At 28.3% G+C, this 14606-nt stretch overlaps 1 protein-coding gene across 1 annotated transcript in view; it reads left to right on the forward strand.

Annotated features, from left to right (window-relative positions):
* LOC107454289 (MAPK Phosphatase 4) overlaps positions 1–14603 on the forward strand; it is a 25892-nt gene extending 11289 nt beyond the window's left edge. Inside the window, exons 5-7 of the mRNA XM_016071427.3 lie at positions 1961–2135; positions 5296–5344; positions 14409–14603. Of these exons, the coding sequence (XP_015926913.1) occupies positions 1961–2135; positions 5296–5344; positions 14409–14533 (349 nt within the window). The 3' untranslated portion in view covers positions 14534–14603. The remainder of the gene's footprint in view (positions 1–1960; positions 2136–5295; positions 5345–14408) is intronic.
* The last annotated feature ends 3 nt before the right edge of the window (positions 14604–14606 follow it).

Below are 14606 nucleotides of genomic sequence, written 5' to 3' on the forward strand. Positions count from 1 at the left end.
AAAAAAAAAAAAAAAAAAAAAAAAAAAAAAAAAAAAAAAAAAAAAAAAAAAAAAAAAAAAAAAAAAAAAATAATTTTCTTTAAAGCTAAAATTTTGTTTTGTCATCCAAAATTTAAACAATAATGATAAGCAATGCATTTAATTATATTTTTTGTGGTATTTGAGCTATGAACATTACTGATCAATTGCAACTATTTAACTACATCATAAAAAATTTTTTGTTTTTATTATTTATTTATTCCTATCAAACTTTTATATTTATATATTTTTTTCAAAAACAGCATTTTTCTAACCATTTTGCCTTTTTTCCCCAACCTATTTAATAAACTCTTTAATTTTATAGTTTAAAGGAGTTTTATTTTTAGTACAGTTCACGAAAATAAATGTTATTTTATTTGAATACCATATTTCATTAGAAATAAATGTTTGAATTGAAATAATTTTTATACATTACCAAACTTGCATTATCGCTGTGTTTTTTTTATGTCAATTATTTAAAACTAAAAAATATATTTTCTTTTTAGAATCAATTATTCTTATATTAAAATTTGAAAAGATATATTGAATTTAGTAAAAAACCAATGTTTACATCTGTATAATGAGCAATAGCACAAAAATTACAAAATATAATGAGCTAAAAACATGTCTCCATCAGACTGTGCATGTTTCTGTTTTTAGTTTGAAATGCTGCATATTTAATCAGCTATAGGCTTTATTCAAGACATGCATTACTTTATCAGTTATAAAAATTCAGGAGATCCTATGTTATCAAACTGATCTTGGACATGAAAAAACATATCCTGAGATTGAGATGCTAACAATCTTGATAAGAAAAGTATTAACAATTCATTATTCTTTTAACGAACAGTTATAAAAACATATTCTAATTTATTCATGCGCTCAAAAACTGCTTTTTGTGAAATATCCACACACTTCTGGTTACTGAGTATTTAAAGTGAAAAACTATAGTGCTAACAAATGTTCAGTATTTTTATTAGTTTAGTATAGATATAATTTTTAAGTTTAGTTGATTAGATGATGATACATTTACTAATCAATACAAATTTTTATAATATTGAAGCAGTAGGAAAGTAAAGCCTAATAGTAGGTGGCTGCTTTTTGAATTTAGCATTAAAGAAGTGATTTGTTATGACAGGTTTGCATAATGGAACATCAGCAGCAAGCCCGGATTAGCCACTTTGTGAAGTGGTAAGCGTGCATCATCAGGCTGCAAGCTACAGCATCATCTGCCGACCGAATATATTTCACTTTAGTTTCGGCACAGACTTTATCTCAGCATCACAATACTAAAAAGTATTGTAATGTTAAATTTTTGGAGAAACGTTAAATCTCTTAGAAATGTATGAAAAAATATGATATAAAAGAAAGTGTTTTTAAAGTTAAAGAATTATCTTTAAATTACTATTCATAATTTGAAAAGAAACCAAAATTTTTTCAACTTTTTGTCAAAAAAAATCATTAAATATGTACAACATGCTTATGGATGAATTTTTACATTTATTATTGGAATAAATTTCTTTTTTTAGAAAAAAAATATGTATGTTTATAAGAAAAGAGTATTCATTCATAAACAATAAAATTATATGTATATTTTTATTATTTATCTCAGAACTATCGCTAATGCTCAATCTTAAGGGCATTGTCCTAACTTACCCCTTTTTCAAATGTTGAAGTGGGGTACTAGCAAAATGTTTATGCTGAGTAAGTAGTTTACATAAAGTAATGATTATAGGAAGTAAGTATTTTTTTTTTTTAAGCAAAGCCCCTGTGAGGCTATAAGTACAACAGTGAGAGTATATAAATTTCTTACAAATTTGTCTCATATACAATATTTTGACTTTGTTTTTTTATTTCAATAACATGTTGTATTGTAGGTTATTCTATGCTGTAATAAATATGTTTAAAAGTTTTTATATACTTATATTTTTTTTTCTTTCAGAAAATGTCTCTTTACACAGAAGAATGTCGTACCTCACATTCAAGGACAAGATCTGTATTGGAACAATTTTGCACAACAAGTCACTTCAGAACAATCAAAAACACTGTGCAAGAATTCATTATTCATTGAGTTTTTACCCTGGATCTCAGAATCTCACACATCCCTCACTGGAAATGTAAGTATTTTGTTTCATCATGACAGAGAAAAATCACTGTGTGATTAGACTTCCAGCCTTCGCTACAGAAAATTAAAAGTTTGCTAAGCCATGGGAAATGAGCATGCCTTCTATTTTACCAGCTGTTAAAACATGTTATTTGAGCGTCTTAACGATATTTGTACCAGTCGCAGCTATCTCGTCCCTTTAGCAACAACATTTTGATCTTCAAATTCAAAATAAACTTTACAACAAACTTACTGTATTGCGTCTACGCAATGCTTGCACTTCTCAGAATCTGCCACACTCTACTCATCCAGTGTTTTCATCACAGAAAAAAAATGGGAGAGAATTTCTCACCCTTTCACAACAACTGGGTGAGAATTCAAAAAATTAAGTGAGATTTCTAAAAATTTAAAAACATGAATAGATTTTGAAAAAAAATATGTCTTTAATTTTTATACATTTTTAACATCTTCTAATTTCTAAACCATTGAATATTTTTGCTGCATTATCATATGGAAAATGTTCTATATCTACTTTTTCATTAGCTATTCTCATTAGGTTGCTCAAATGCTCATCAGGCAATCTGTTACGATATTTTGTTTTAATTCGGTTTTGGGTGTTAAATGACCTTGCAACAGATGCTGAACTTTTGGGAATCACTTATTAAATTTGTAGCATTGTACACGCACTGTCATATTCTCTACATCTGCCAGCATAGGCTATTCAATTATTTATCTTTGAGAATAGTGAAGTTTGTTGAAGTTACTTCCATGTTCATACTTCAACTTTCACAAATTGATGTAAATTGTCGATGAGGGAGTTTGGTAATTCATTAACAGCTAAAAATAGAGCTAACTTTAAAGAACTTATTATAAAGGACTCATAATTTTTATCTCAACACTTGTCGTAGCTGTTTTCATATTGGAAGACTAAATTTTTTCCAAAATTCGATATATTCACGCATTTTGAAATTGATTAGTAGAGTTTTGAACTTCTCTCGTTAATAATTTTTGAATGCGAGAAACGAAAAAAATATGTGAGATTCTCGTGTTCGCGCGCTTTAGTGAAAACACTGACTCATCCATCTTCATTTGTTTTTCAAAGATTCTCCTCCCTAATGCGACACTTATAATGTTTTACTTATGCTTCATCACATTTTAACCTTGTCCCTGTTTTAACCAACATCATCTTACCTTTTTTGGCAGCACTATTTTATGTATGAAAGATTTAATTGGTGAAATTCATCATCTTAACATTTTCGTCGAGCTATTGGTATTTTATATTGTATATAACAGTTTTCTGATTTTACTCATTACTTATGTGCCATTTTACATATTTCGTCTTCAATCACCCCATTTGGCAGATTTTATTTCTTTTTAAATATACTTGCCTTGCTGTTTTATTTTTTATAACCATCAGTGAAGGGTCGACTCAATTTTGAATTTATGACTACCAACGTTCTACTACATAGCTTTGTAATTTTGAACTCAATTCAGAGAATTCTTGAATCAAGTATGGGAAGAAATTTGTTTTTGTGGAAGACTTTTTGATGGAAGTAAACTGCATTTAAGTTACGTAGATAGGAAAACCTCTCACAGTTAGCCTGACGGCAAGGGGACTCTAACCTTTGATCCGTCTACCACTGAGAATATTTTGCGTCAGCACTGTGGTTAGTGCAAGCCGGGTGCGGAATTCGTATAGACCAGCCATTGCTGGCAATTGAACTTGGGTTCCTTCATTGGGAAGCTAGCGCTCTATCCCTTAAGCCACCACCACCATCTTACATTCATTAACTTAATGTATTTTATTAAGATAAAATTGTAGTGTGCATTTTACCATTTGATCTGCTTTAACATACTGTTTGGTGCCACATATCCTCCTTTGGATCTTGTGCCATTAAACTCTACATTCAACTCAACTCATGTTATTTTCCATTTTTGAAAATAACCTACTATTCCATTCAAATTCTCGACTATTCCATTTGATTTTTAGAGTGAAATCAAACATTTACACATCTGTCTAAATAATGTGTTTTAACAGCTGATAGAGTGGAGGGTGAATTCACTTTCAATTTTTTAGGCCAGGGAAGTTATTTTTCAAAGTAATATAAAACATATCTATCCTAATGACATTCTTTAACAGCTGGCATTATGGAGAGCATATTCGCTTTTCAAGGATTAGTTGTAGTTCTTATGTCATGAAGGCTAGATATCTGTTCGGATTACTTTTGTTTTAGTAGTTCATAATAGTGTTATCTAATACCTCCAATCGTTTTTAGCTGTAAGAATACAAGTACAATTAGGCTGTTTGGACGAATCATTACACTACTACCATCTGCTTTTTCAGTTTAAGATATGGTAGTTTCAGTTTCCTTGAATCACTACACCATGGTCCATAGATTATTAATGTAACTTTAGTGTAGCAAATCAATCAATCTTTCAAAAATACTTATTTACCTTGATTTAGCATTCATAACTATTTGAATTTGATACGCTGTTAATGTGAATTGTGTACAAAGTCATTGAAAAACAATTCCATGATCACAATATTGTATTATGCAAATTAATTACCACACATAAGCATAAGTTTGGTACTAAATTTTAAGAAAAATATGTTTTTATCCCATTTCAATATATTTTGATACGTGCTGTGTGCACCATCAGTTGTGCGCATGTGTGTGATTTAAGAAATTTTCTTCTGCAATTTTTAGCTGCATAGAAGTAGCAAATACAAATGTTTAGTTTTGTCCTCAGTCTTAATCTCATGCTCAAGCTGAATCTAATGCATGTATTAAGTTGTAGATTTTTATGCTTAACTGTTATGAGCAAAAAAATACTGTTAAGATGCAATATTAAGAATTATGTAGTGTATATTGTAATATTAAGAAAGGGTGATAAGTATTATTGGGATAAAATTCCTTTTAGTGATGTTAATTAATTTACTAGCAAATACCATAATAACTTAGATAATTTTATGCTAATGACAGTCTTATACCTGGATTTATTTATTTTATTAAATATCATATCTCATTTCTTCCTTCATAACATTTTAACTATTTTCATAGGCTCTTGCAAAATCATCAAGATTTTTCATTAAATGGCTATAGTCAGATTAAAGTATGACTATTCTCACTTTGAGTTTCAATTATTTACTTATTGATATATTTATTTTTAAGATTCATTGTCCGGAATGCAGTACTGAAATCGGAAGCTTCTGTTGGAAAGGTGAGTTGTAGATTTTTTTTTTCTAGATTTGTAAAAGGAACATTCCTTATTTTCTTCTTAAAATTAGCTCCTCAAATACAAAACAAAAAAATTTCTCTGTATAAATATTTTCTATATTAACATCAGAAAAGTTTTATTTGCTTTAATTGTTAAAATATCATAAATAAGGTTTCCATTAATTGTACAAATGATGTCTAGATTCTGTAGAAAATTGTTTAAACACATGCAATAACTTAATGAAAATCTACAAAATTACTAACATTTGTTTGTTAACTTAACCAAAATACTTTTTAACAAAGAGTTATTCATAACTGAAATCCTAAATGGTGCGTTCAAGTTTCTACAATTAAAAATGACCCCAATTAATTTATTTTAAGTGTAATCATGATCAGTTATTAGGAGTTGTATCTATAATTAGGTCTGCAAGTTTGTCGTGGGAAAAAAGACCCCAAATTTGCGGAAAATTTTTAAAATTACACAAATTCTAAACATAAAAAAATTTATTATATAAATGATGCAAAAGACAGAAATTGCGCAAATAATAAAAAAAGCTTAAAAATACACAACAAAAGTATTTCTTTGAATTTCAAGCAATATTGATATTTTTATTTAAATGAACAGAATTTTGGTACAAAGTATTGTACATTGTCAGATTATTCTCATTTATCCTTCGTCTTTCATCACTTAATATATTTTTATACTTAGAAAACGATCTTTCTGCGTCAACGCTGTTTTTAGGCACCGACAAACTTCGAACTGCCAATTTTGGAGCATTCGGTCTTTGATTTCCAAAACTCGATCAATTTCCCTTCCCCAACATGCAATTCCTTGACCGTTGCTTTGTAAGAAGTAATTGCTGTGAAATCTCAAGCATTCTACATTCAAACTAGTAGTTACAAGCTAACTACTACTCCCCCCCTTCATCTAATAAACTGATCAATATTTAAGAAATCACAAGAAGCCGCCTAGGAAAAATTAACTGGATAGGTAGAAAGGTAGTAGAAATTTCATTGCCCAGTGCAATAGCATGTATAACAATTTTTCTGTCAAAGATTTGATTTATAACATTTTCCTTCTTTTGTGATTCCAATTNAGAATGTTGTACCTCACATTCAAGGACAAGATCTGTATTGGAACAATTTTGCACAACAAGTCACTTCAGAACAATCAAAAACACTGTGCAAGAATTCATTATTCATTGAGTTTTTACCCTGGATCTCAGAATCTCACACATCCCTCACTGGAAATGTAAGTATTTTGTTTCATGACACAGAAAAATCACTGTGTGATTAGACTTCCATTCTTCGCTACAGAAAATTAAAAGTCTGCTAAGCCATGGGAAATGAGCATGCTTTCTATTTTACCAGCTGTTAAAGAATGTTATTTGAGCGTCTTAACAATATCTGTACCAGTTGCAGCTATCACGTCCCTATAGCAACAAACTTTCATCATCATATCTGGCTAGACAGCCCAGGGTGGGCCAGTGCCTTCCTTTGAATTCGAATCCACTTCTCTCTACTTTTGACTCTTGTTTGCCAGTTTTTCTCCTTTAGTGTAAGGAAATCAGTCTCAACTAAATCCAGCCATCTCAGCCTGGGTCTACCTCTTTTCCTGTTCGTTAAGGGTTTGTGCAATAGGATTTTCTTTAAATTTGAGTCATCATTCCTTCTGAAAATGTGAGCTGCCCAGTTCATTCGATTTATTTTTATGAATTTCACAATATCTGGCTCTCTGTAGATTTTATACAGTTCAGTATTACATCGTCTTCTCCAGGAATTATTTATTTTTATCCCACCAAGGATGGCCCTTAAAACTTTTCTCTCAAAAATGGCAATTTTATTTTCACCAGCTTGAGTTAGGTTCCAGGTCTCAGAGCCATAGGTAAGTATTCAAAACAAACTTTACAACATTAAATATGATCTAGACCCTTTTCCTGTATTGCGTCTACGTAATGCAGATGTAATGCTTGCACTTCTCAGAATCGGCCACACTCGACTCACCCATCTTCGTCTGTTTTTCAAAAATTCTCCTCCCTAATGCGACACTTATAATGTTTTACTTACGCTTCATCACATTTTAACCTCTTGTCTATGTTTTAAACAACATCATCTTACCTTTTTTATCAGCACTATTTTATGCATGAAAGATTTAATTGGTGAAATTCATCAGCTTAACATTTTCGTGAGCTATTGGTATTTTATGTTGTATATAACGGTTTTCTGATTTTACTCATTACTTATGTGCCATTTTACATATCTCGTCTATTTTAAGCAATTACCCCTTTTAGCAGATTTTATTTCTTTTTAAATATACTTGCCTTGCTATTTTATTTTTTATCACCATCAGTGAACGGCCGACCCAATTTTGAATTTATGACTACCAATGTTCTACTACTTAGCTTTGTAATTTTGAACCCAATTCAGAGAATTCTTGAATCAAGTATGAGGAGAAATTTGCTTTTGTTGAAGACTTTTTGATGGAAGTAACCTGCATTTAAGTTACGTAGATAGGAAAACCTCTCGCAGTTAGCCTGATGGTAAGGAGACTCTAACCTTTAATCGGTCTATCACTGAGAATATTTTACGACAGCACTGTGGTTAGTGCAAGCCGGGTGCGGAATTCGTATAGACCAGCCATTGCTGGCAATTGAACTTGGGTTCCTTCATTGATAAGCTAGCGCTCTATCCCTTAAGCCACCACCACCACCTTATAAACAGTTTTATTAACTTTATGTATTTTATTAAGATAAAATTGAAGTGTGCATTTTACCATTTGATCTGCTTTAACATACTGTTTGGTGCCACATATCCTCCTTTGGATCTTGTGCCATTAAACTCTACATTCAACTCAACTCATGTTATTTTCCATTTTTAAAAATAACCTATTCGTATCCTAAGCTATGGAAAATGAATTCTTTACTATTCCATTTGATTTTTAAAGTGAAATCAAACATTTACACATCTATCTAAATAATATGTTTTAACAGCTGGTAGAGTGGAGAGTGAATTCACTTTCAATTTTTAGGCCAGGGAAGTTATTTTTCAAAGTAATATAAAACATTATTTCAAAGTAATATAAAACATATCTATCCAAATGACATTCTTTAACAGCTGAGATAATGAGAGCATATTCGCTTTTCAAGGATTAGTCTTAGTTTTAGTTCCTATGTCATGAAGGTTAGATGTCGGTTCGGATTACTTTCATCTTAGTAGTATAGAATATAGTATTATCTAATACCTCGAATCGTTTTTAGCTGTAAGAATATAAGTACAATTAGGTTGTTTGGAGGAATCATTATACTATCACCATCTGCTTAAGGTTTGGTAGTGTCAGTTTCCTTGAATCACTACACCATGGTCCGTAGATTATTAATGTAACTTTAGTATATCCAATCAATCTTATAAAAATACTTATTTACTTTGATTTAGCATTCATAACTATTTGAATTTGATATGCTGTTAATATGGATTATGTACAAAGTCATTGAAAAACAATTCCATGATAACAATATTGTATTATGCAAATTAATTACCACACATAAACAAAAGTTTGGTACTAAATTTTAAGAAAAATATGTTTTTATCTCATTTCAATATATTTTGATATGTGCTTTCTTCCTCAATTTTTAGCTGCATAAAAGTAGCAAATAAAAATGTTTAGTTTTGTCCTCAGTCTTAATCTCATGCTCAAGCTGAATCTGATGCATGTATTAAGTTGTAGATTTTAATACTTAACTGTTATGAGCAAAAAAATACTGTTAAGATGCAATATTAAGAATTATGTAGTGTATATTCAGGGTGGCCACTCAAAACAGATTTCAAATTTCCCTGATTTTTCCAGGTAAAAATCTTAAAATTTCCAGGTTTGTTTTTTTCCTTTTTTTTATAAAGTGTAGGATGTGTACAAGAAAATTGTCTGTATTATAAAATATCTTGTTCAAAATGTCATTTTTTTAAACATATTTTGAAAAAATAATTTATTTTTTTACAAGATATTTTTTTATTATTTTTTAATGTTTTGGTACAACATTAATTTTTAAAAAAATAAGACGTGGAGAAAATAATATGTTTAGCTTGCAGAATATATTGTTTTTATTGAATAATTTTAATTGTTTTTATTGAATTTAATGTGTTACTTTAAGTAGTATTTGCTCAAAGTGTACCGACAAAATCAGAATAACCAATAAAACCTAGGATAAGTATTGTTTAGTATATTTTCATTAAGGAAAAGAAACCGTTTCAGGTGATTATATGTCAATAATTTTTAATAATTACAGTGGCTCCCAAAAGTGCTCACTCACTTATAACTTATATCGAAATAGGAAATAAAAATTCAATAATTAAAATGAATATTTCACAATGGGTGTTTGATAATAATATGTATAATCCATTCTTAGCAAAACTGAACGGAATATTTTAAAACCAAAGCAAAAGTTAATTTTTTAATCAAATAGTAACAAAAATGTTACCCCACGAAAGTCATCGTACATTGAAATGTTTTGGATCTCAGAATTAAAATTATCGTCAATTGCTTTTTTTATTTAATTATTTTTGATTTAATTTTTTATTTCTTTATTAGCAATTTAGTATCAAACCTATAATAGCAAAATTATATTTTAATTTTTGCTTGCTAACTCCGTAATATTTTATTTTATCATTTAAAAATGACTTGTGGTCGTAATAAAATAGACCAAATTTGATTATTTGTCTTCATAAGAGGTAAATCAGTAATGAATATGCTAAATTAGTTTACTGTATTCAATTGAACTGTGCAATATGTGATAAAATGTTTAAAAGAAGGACTTCATATCAGAGATTAAGATTATAAATTTTGTGGAAAAATTCATAAATTTACAATTGAGTGTTGTAAAAGTTTCTGTAAAAATTTTAAAAAAATATTCTGCACAAATTTCACCCGACAAAAAAAACTAAAAAAAACTAGTTACATGTATTTTCAACCTTTAAAAGCTATTGTAGATGCTAAAGGAAACTCCACTAAATGTTAATTTAACGAAAAATTAGATTTACTAATAGACTGAGTTTTTTCTTTAAAAGTGTATGATGACCTTTGTGGGATAAAGTTTTTGTCACTTTTTGATGATTGATTCCTTAAAAATAAACTTCTCTTTTGTTTTTAAAATATTTCAGTTTTGTTAAGATTCGAACACATTTTTTATCATTAAATATACATTCTGAAACATTCATTTTAATTAATGGATAGTCTTATTTTATTGAAAGTCATAAGTGTATCAACACTTTTGTGAATCACTGTAATTACATTTCAATATAAAGCTGTACTGCATACTGCATTATACTGTATTTCATCTTACCAGTGCTTTTTATAAAATTCAGTGATCATATTTTCCTTAAACCAATATCTCAAGTCAAATTTTTAAATAGTAATGGTATTTTGAAATAGCATTTTTATTTTAAGAGATTCAATATAAAAAAATAAATGTCAGAAATGTAAAATTGTCTAATTTTTAGTTCTATACTCTATAGAAGAAAAAAATAGTAAAAATTCCTTAAAATTTATACTTTTTTGATTTTTTTTCTTATTTGAAATTAAAACATTTAAAGAATTCCAATCTAAACACACAGTTTTTTAGTTTAGCATAGTTAATTGTTTTTGTTTGAACAACTGGAATCTTGTACAGTGCAGAACTAAAACACTAAGTTTCGTTTTCCTTCCCCTGACTAAACACATATGAATAAAAAAAATTATATTTTATGTATATACATCATTTAATATGTTTCCTATATATTCCTCAGTCATTGTCAGCTTTTTTAGGTAAAAAGAGGAATAGTTTTGAAGTATCATCTCTGGAATGCAAGCAACATTTACCAACTTTCGATATTGTGATAACTATACAATTCGAATTTTGAATCAAAAAACTAATATTTACCAACAAAACCATAAAATTTGATATTAATACATAGTTAGTTCTAAAAAAAACTTTTTTCAAAATAAAAATATACTATAAAAGGCTAAAATGAAATAGAAAAAATTAGCATTAATGCAAGAATTGTAACAATTTGTCGACAAACATTGCTGTTAGTGATGGGGGAAAATGCGTGATTGGTTGGTTTGCTGAGAAAAAATAATTTACAGATTTCTTTGAATGGGAGTTCAAAAGCTTTCAGAAAAAGAGTGCAATATAAAATCTATTATTATTAAATTATAACCAACTAATTTTTAGAGAATTTAATAAAGTTAAAAATACAAAAACATTTTGACTCATTTTGTCAAAATAGAAAAAAATTACCACTCTCAATTGCGAACAAACTTGAATCATTGTGTGAACACGGACAGAATTTAAAAACCGAATCCTAACCCCGTCTTCCACATCCACCATAATCTTTGCCTTTCCTAAATTGCACAGTCTGCATAGAGATCAAAGACATTTGCTTGGGAGAATTTTATGTTGTATTCTAGTTTAACAGGGTTATAATGGAGCAAATTTTGATGAAAGCAAAATAAGTTGATGATATTTTAACTGTTTGGAGATACATTTCCGACTAAAAAATGTGGGTATAATGGATTAAACAATTTAAATTAAGAAAATTAGCAAATAATTTAAATTAGTGAAATTAAAAAATATATAAGAAAAAATTTCCAGGTTTTTATCCATATTTCCCTGATTTTTCCAGTATAAAAAAAATTCCCTGATAATTCCAGGTGGGTGGCCACCCTGATATTGTAATATTAAGAAAGGGTGATAAGTAAGGCCCGGATTTTGATGACATTTGCATTTTTGGACATTTTTTGTCCTTTAGAGCATTTTTTGAGATTTATAGGGCATTTTCTTTAATTTTTGGGGCGTATTTTGCATTTTTTAAATTTTCTGTTAATTTTTTGTAATTTTTATTATTACACTGGCTTCCAAACAATGAAGAAAATCTCTAGGACATTAACAGGTGAAGCAACATCTTTTCAAATTGAAGAAGAATGGTCAGTAAGTGTGACCATCCTTTTCAAGTACGCACCAATAACATCAGTAGACGTTGAAAGAAGCTTCTCCTGGTATAAAAAATTGTTTTCAGACAAGAGACGCTCGTTAACATTTCAAAATATTAAAAAAAAAACTAATAATCCACTGTAATTCCGATATTTAGTAATATTATGAGATGGAAGTTGGTATATTCATTTAAGTTTCTATACAAAATGAAAATGTTTTAGAGTCAATATATTTTCCTTTTTTTTTGTTATTTTAGGATATAACATATTTTTCAAACTTTAATGAACGTAGAACAAGTATTGCATTGCTTTATATTTTTTAAAACGACTCATAATAATTTTAAAGAGTAAAACATTGTTTTAGTTCAATAATTTTACTTCTATTTAAGTCATGTCATAAGGCATTTTTAGCGCAATTTTCGCATTTTAAGGGCATTAATTGAGATTTTTTAGGTCATCAAAATCCGGGCTCTAGTGATAAGTATTATTGGGATAAAATTCCTTTAATTAAGTGATATTAATTAATTTACTAGCAAATACCATAATAACTTAGATAATTTTATGCTAATGAGTCTGATACCTGGATTTATTTATTTTAATAAAGATCATATCACATTTCTTCCTTCATAAAATTTCAACTATTTTCCTAGGCTCTTGCAAAATCATCAAGATTTTTCATTAAATGTCTATAGTCAGATTAAAGTATGACTATTCTCACTTTGAGTTTCAAATATTCACATATTGATACATTTATTTTTAAGATTCATTGTCCGGAATGCAGTACTGAAATTGGAAGCTTCTGTTGGAAAGGTGAGTTAAGATTTTTTTTTCTTGATTTGAATATTGATTTGTAAAAGGAACATTTCCTATTTTCTTCTTTAAAATTAGCTCCTCAAATACAAAACAAAAAAATTTCTCTATATAAATATTTTCTATACTAACATCCAAAAAGTTTTATTTGCTTTAATTTTTAAAATATCATGAAGTTTCCATTAATTATACAAATGATATCCAGATTCTCTAGAAAATTGTTTTAACACGTTCAATAACTTAAGGAAATTTTTATGAAAATCTACACAATTACTAACATTTGTTTGTTAACTTAGGAAAATACTTTTTAACCAATAGTTATTCATAACTGAAATCCTAAATGGTGTGTTCAAGTTTCTACTATTAAAAATGACACCAAATATTTTTTTTAGAATTGTTTCTATAATTACATGCTTATGAAATAAAGTTTTGCTTCTTATTGATTAAAATATATATTTAAATATATATGAAGTACTCTTTTGTCATTAGTAATATAGACATCACCTATTTTATCTAAAATCTGCAGCACCTTCGATTTTATAACTCATTCATCCTAAACTAAATTGATTAACTCAAAAGTATTTTGATTTGAACAAATAGTAATAGTTAAACATTTTGTGAAAACATAGTTTGTAATTGTTTTATTAATTCATTTGATAGTTCAGGGTTTTCTAAGGTTGAGAAACATTCATTTTAGGTTGAAATGTGTTCTGAATATGTTATTTATTTTTCATCCAGTGAATACAAAATTATCTACTTATATTCAGAAGTAGTAAGCACCTTATTATATACCTGATGATAATCTTTCCACTGAATATTTTAAAACGTTGAAATCCCAGCTTTCAGATCATATTATTTATTTCAATGTAAAATTAGTATAGGCTATATTAAATCTAAAACAAAGTTGATGTTACAATTACTAGCAATGTGTGAAACAAACTTGATTGCAGATTTAATATTTGTTGTGTTACTAAAGTGTTACACAGTATCAAAGATTTGCAACCAGAATTTTTTTTGTGTGTAATACTTATTATCAATATGTATAATAAATACTTATGCTCAAGAGTTAGAACAAATGAATGACTTGATTTTAAGTAAGTATAGTCATATAGAGTTAGTACAAATATTTATATTTGTAAAATTATTATACGTAATACAAAAAAATGTAAAAAAAAATTCTCAGTTACTAAGTGACATTTTTACAAAACAAATATTTGTTATCAAATTTGATTCATAGTACTGTAAAATTTTAACATCCTTTCTTTCTTTATATATTGGTTGCTGTATCTCGTTGTAGGTCAATTATGTTTTTGTGGTGCCACTATCTCTCCAAGCTTCAAAATGAATGAAAGCAAACTAGACAGAGAATTTTCCCATGTTCCAAATGTCATCAATGATCTCATAACACATCATGTTACTTAAATGTTGTTTTATGTTTTTAATTTATAAGTGTTTTTGTGCCTGCCTATTAAAGTTTTTAACTAAGTTTTAATGG

This window comes from Parasteatoda tepidariorum, chromosome 10 (genome assembly GCF_043381705.1).
Source record: "Parasteatoda tepidariorum isolate YZ-2023 chromosome 10, CAS_Ptep_4.0, whole genome shotgun sequence".
Taxonomy (NCBI): domain Eukaryota; kingdom Metazoa; phylum Arthropoda; class Arachnida; order Araneae; family Theridiidae; genus Parasteatoda; species Parasteatoda tepidariorum.